This window comes from Chenopodium quinoa, unplaced genomic scaffold (genome assembly GCF_001683475.1).
Source record: "Chenopodium quinoa cultivar QQ74 unplaced genomic scaffold, ASM168347v1, whole genome shotgun sequence".
In the NCBI taxonomy this organism is placed as follows: domain Eukaryota; kingdom Viridiplantae; phylum Streptophyta; class Magnoliopsida; order Caryophyllales; family Amaranthaceae; genus Chenopodium; species Chenopodium quinoa.
Genome location: NW_018743906.1, coordinates 1,798,217 through 1,803,940, shown reverse-complemented (window position 1 = coordinate 1,803,940; position 5,724 = coordinate 1,798,217). Strand labels below are relative to the sequence as shown.

Sequence of the window (5,724 nt, the reverse complement as noted above, 5' to 3'; positions counted from 1 at the left end):
ATGTGGCTTATTCCGGGTTGCCAGTGGTGTGCTTGTGTAGTTGACAATATCTAGTTAACTGAAGCTGAGTTCTAGGTGAGATTGAGGGAGAGAGAGGGGTGAGACAAGGGCAAAAATGCAAATTTGGATTCACTATGAACGTAGCTTAGCTTGTCTCACATTGCCTAAAGATTAACCATATGTCACGTATGAGGCCAAAGACTTACCCCCACAGCCCACCTCATGTCATTTATGTAAGAATATATAAGGCTGGGTCAATCCCAACTCGTTACTCATGACAACAATTCTCATACAACGATCTCAAGACTTGACCATTAAGGCCAACTAAGCTAACATTGATATACTAATTTTTAGTAACAAGTGTAACAAAAGTGACCAAGTGTTATGAAAAAAAAAAAACAGTGGAACAAGGACTTTTATAACCTTTAGTAAGCAAGATGGCAATGATTCGATCAGTAAGGTTCGTAGATAACACATAACACAGATCCTATTCGTAAATTATGCGGATCCTATGTGTTTCCGGTCCTGCTCCCATGTCATTCCAGAGAAGATCAGAGAGTGCTAGAGTCAGTTCTCCCACCTTTCCTGCCAAGAGATGTAGCATATAAAGATATAGGCTTAAAACAGCAGTTTATCAAAGAGCAAAGACCAACCAAAACTTTCATATTATGTGTGTGGAGTCATCTTAATTTATATTGTATTCATGCAAAATACGAAACTTATACCATGACTTTACTTCATAGACATGGACCGCGTGGTACCAATTTACACAAAGCTTATTATTTTAGCTCATTATTGAGGCCATTTCATTCCATTTCAGTGAAATAAAACTACGTAAAATCTGCTACTTTTTCCCAATACTCTACAACTCTCTTAACTAATTTTAAATATTTGTGCAGTAGCCAGCACTCACAAGCAGCTTATTTCTACTAACACTACTATAAAGATGAGAGATCAGATAACAATACGTACCGTTTCCTATGGGTTTTCCATCCCACATAATTATGGGTGCAATTGGCAGGGAGCTTCCCACAAACATCATTTCAGCAGCTGCTTTTGCTTCCTCAATTGAAGTGTCAGCTGTTCTGACAGCCTTCAGACGCCCCTGCTCAACTTGGGTGCAAGTTCTAGAAGCCTGTTCTCGGTACAACCAGCAAGGATCTTATCAAATTTTGGGATAACCAACTCTCTTTCATTGTTCACAAAAGCAACATTCATATTTGGACCTTCTGCAATATAACCCTCGTCATCAACCCAAATGGAGGCGAATGCCCCCTTCTCTTCTGCTTCCAATTGAGCAAGGACATTAGGAAGGTAGTTAACACTCTTTGTTGTGGCAAATAACGGTGTTTTCATGGGAATAGAGGATGTTATGACTTTAACACCTTCTTTCCACTGTGAGAAATCATGTTTGATAACTACTGCATAGAAAGCTGTTGTAGGACAACCTGAAGATGAAAGTGAGAAATTCCCAGGACCTGCACTAAGCCAGTAGCGAAGGGTTCCGTTCTTGCACTTTGATTTTGCAGTCAGTTGGATGAGAATGCTCCGAAGAGTAGGCAGAGGAAAAGGAGGAGTTATTTTCGCTACTGAAGCTGACCTGAGAAACCGGTCAAGATGTGCATCCAGGCCATAAAGGAAGCTGTAAAGTAAAAAGAGCCTCACCAAATATAATCCATGACAAATGATATGCTAGGAGAGTAACTATGTAAAGAAGGAACTCCAATACCGTCATTTTGTCACAGGATCAAATGTAGGTAGTTGAATTACGTCGGATCATTATACTTTTATCTTTGATTACACACTCTACATAGACAATTGAGAATTGCTAAAAATTATAAATCAGCTCAACATTTCAAAGATGTACAGCCTAACAATCAATTTCTCATGTTCTAGTTGAAAGAGCAAACTGAAATAAGCTAATGGCAATTGAGTGGCTTACCCATCAAAAATTATGGCTGTATCAAATACACCATGCCCTCGATGCACCATATGATCATCTATAGGTATCATCATCATTATAGGATCAAGAACAATACCACCAAAGATGCTGGAATACATCGCAGGATAGGGTTGATCCGTAGCTTTATTGCACTTCTTGTTCAGAATTTCAATTAACTAATCAGAATGAAAGCAGTTAGGAACGGAAACATGTAACTCAAAATAAGAGAAAAGGCAAAAAAATAAAAAAATAAATAATAAAACAATTAGTCTTAAAACAAAAACATATAAGCTCAAACGGCAAAGTCTCATATGAGACATTTCATGACTAATGATATGACCGGCGATTTGGTTATTTTTGAGAATGATTATTAAGAGACAATCTCACCCAAAACTTTCTTCAAGAAAACTCAGGTGGCTTTTGGAATTGCATATGGTCATATTTCTATTACTAATTCATACTTTAATAGCTTCAAGACGACTACCAGGAATCAAGTTTTTAATCATTTCACATGCTTTCATCAGTTTGACATATAAAGAGCATAGAAAAAGACACCTATGGACCTTAATAGGCATAACATAGAAAGTGCTGCATTACTTCCCTCCGCCCTAACAAATAGAACAGAAATTAAATGGTCCAAAAATTGCAGCTTATAACAGTCATTGTCTCAATTATACTAGGACAGAAGATTCCAACTTACAACTTAAGTAACATGATTTTACTGAACTGATTTTACAATTTACACTTAATCATTTAATAACCCCCAAAAAAAAGGAAAATTGAAGTCTCTAGTTCAATAGATGACTTATGCATGCTAACTGACATAGACCAACAATTTCCATTCAAAAGAAGCATATTTGCATGATATAGAACATGTTATAAAACATGAAGACATGATATCAGAATGACAGAACAGAAACCATAGTGTCTTATTCATTATAAGAACATGATAAAACCTTCTTTTAATACCGAATCTCAAATATAATCTTCTACCAACATTAAAGCATAATCACTCCAAATTCTCTCATTCTCTCAACCCATACAATGCATGTTACCATAGTCACCAGCACCAGCAATTTCCCCATAGAAATAAGCCACCAAGAGCCTGTACTTGAGATCAAACACAAAATATCGAAAATCCTAGGCATCCCTGTATCCATACAAACACTTTCCGTGTTAGGCTTTGAACTAATAGATGGGCTTGACATGGATGACTACCCCATCATTCACGAGGGCACAAAAATCGACCTCATTGTCAACACTACTCACGACGAATTACCTCCTATGGACTACTACTTGGAGCACAGTCAGCACACTAGCTGCCATAACAAGATCCCAGTCACAATAAAATTTTCCTCAAGGCAAGTAAGCATAGAGGTAGACAACATAACAGAAACAGTCAGAAGCCTGAAGGAGAAAATTCACATTATTGATGGTACCCCGATAAAGAGGATGTTACTATACACTTCAGGGGTAGAAATGGAAGAAGAATTTCGATATCTGAGTGAGTATGGGGTTACTGAATATTCAGAAATCACAGTTTTTCTTAAGAGCATGAACAGGATTAAGGCCGAACCTCTCTGCAGGAAGCTAAGCGTGGTGGTACAGACCTCAAAAAGTTTGCTAAACGCAGCAAGCATACCCTTAGAGATGAAGGAAACAAGCACTGTTAATGAGGTGAGGCAATTGCTGTTAAGTAGAAGGATTCTGCCTATGGATGATTACATTTTCATCCATAAACAGAGGATTATGCGCGATAATTGTAGTCTTCGTTGGCACAGTGTTGAAAATGGAGATTATCTCTATGTTTTTAAGGGGACTATTAGCAACGATGGATATTAGGGGTTTGTATTGTTCAGCAGTTGTACTACTGCTGCATTAACTTAGCTTTATTGTTCAAGATTGCATTAGGACTTTAGGAGTCATTCACTGCTTTTTAAACTAGCAAAAAAAAATTAGGGGATTTGTTCCATTACTACATTATTCTGGTCTGTAAGAAAAACTACTATTTACTGATTAATAAACATAAGATTGGAATGTATTCCTATCATTATGAACTTATAAAGATGTTCATTTTAAGTACTTTGTACTCTATATGTATGACTGACTGATATCTGTCAAAATTGGAAGCAACCTATTAGATGTAATCATTTCAGAATTTTTGTGCATAATAGTACATGAAGGTATTAGATGAAGCTTCTGTAGTTCTGTTACTCTATCTTGTACTCAGTACTTTTAGTATGATAGGTCGGATTGTTGGAACGGTGATGGGAATATTGCCTCCCTAATGCATGATATATATCTCGTTCATATTGCTGCAATAATTGCTAGATCATTTTTTAAGTAAAATTTTAATTACTTTAATTTAACACGGGCAGTGTTATAGAATGTTCCGTTCACCTTAAAAAAATAAGTTTTAACAATTGTGAAATGAAATTACCAGCTACTCTGTGCAATACAAACTTAAAGTTGCATTAGCATTAACTTTTAACTAATCACAAAGTATGTAAAGGAAAAGGTGGTCCTTGTTCTGAGGTTCAACCGGTAGTTTTGCTTTTAATACTCTTCCAAAATTATAATTACTACGAGTAGTAATAAGAAAGATGTCTTTGAAGAAAAAAATAGAGTATTTTGTTCATTAATATATGAAATCTTGACCATGGAGGGGTCGTATCAAGATCATTTAAAAATTATATGTAGTCGTAGCCTCGTAGGACTCATATCATAATGCCAAGGTCCTATATCTTTTCACTTCCTTTGAATTGAGTAACATTGTTTGGTTAAGCATAAGAAGTTGAAATGTCGGTGAGATGTTCTACATACCTAGGGGAGGCTAGTAAACAACTTGCCCCATTGTGTGGGAAATAAGACTCTAGGATGTTTTCACTTCCTACACTCATCTCAATTTCAACCAAACAAACTACTCTTTAGTTATTAGAATTATTACTTTCTAATTTCTAAGATATCAAACTTCTCATGGATACGAATCTAAACCAAACAACACCATATGTGATAACTTAATAACCTTGTGTTTGGAAAAAAAAAAATGGGGTTGTTTTGTGAGGTAAGGGCACGTAGTGTAATGTACGTACTGAAATATTCCATGTGTTTGATGTACACCGTTAATTCAAAATAAGTTCCCACATTGATTTGCATATATGCAACGTGGAAAAATTATCAATAATATCTTTAACTATCAATAAATATACATTATAAAAATTTGATAGTCGAAAACATTACAATGATACACTTTTACAAGTATAAGAATTATGTAAAAAACATAACATTGGTGAAAGTGGGTATGCAAAACATTACTCATTCCATTCTTTTTTTTTTTTGCCCAAATGTAGCTAACATTAAGGAACGGAACGAGTATTAATAAATCATGGTATATTCTAGAGAAAATATGCTTAGCAAACAAAAAGGAATGGAACCAGTATTAATTAGTCATAGACTCATATTATATTGTAGAGAAAATATGCAACCCTTTAATCATCTACGGGTAGATTCTAATAAAACAGAGAGATTATTCCAATAATTCATCCAAGATACAAAGAAAAAAAAAACCTCATTAGTGGATGAAAATACTTGAAGTTTGATTTCTTCAGCATTGACATCATTTGCTCCAGCCATAGCACCTTCCAAAACAACAAACATAAATATCAACAAACTCCCAGTAATTATCCAAAAAATAATTTAAAAACTGTAAATCGAAAAAAACATAGGAAGAGGGATTTACAAGTATTTCAGCAAGCGGAGAGATTAACAGAGAAGAAATGTAA

General features: G+C 35.3%; 1 protein-coding gene and 1 pseudogene across 1 annotated transcript; one reads left to right on the top strand and one right to left on the bottom strand.

The window, feature by feature from the left end:
* Window positions 1-209: 209 nt before the first annotated feature.
* LOC110687007 lies at window positions 210-2,061 on the bottom strand (annotated as a pseudogene).
* LOC110686894 lies at window positions 1,635-3,923 on the top strand. The gene has a single exon (XM_021863501.1). The coding sequence runs from the start codon at window positions 2,987-2,989 to the stop codon at window positions 3,782-3,784; it is 798 nt and encodes a 265-aa protein (XP_021719193.1). The 5' UTR covers window positions 1,635-2,986; the 3' UTR covers window positions 3,785-3,923.
* Window positions 3,924-5,724: the final 1,801 nt, after the last annotated feature.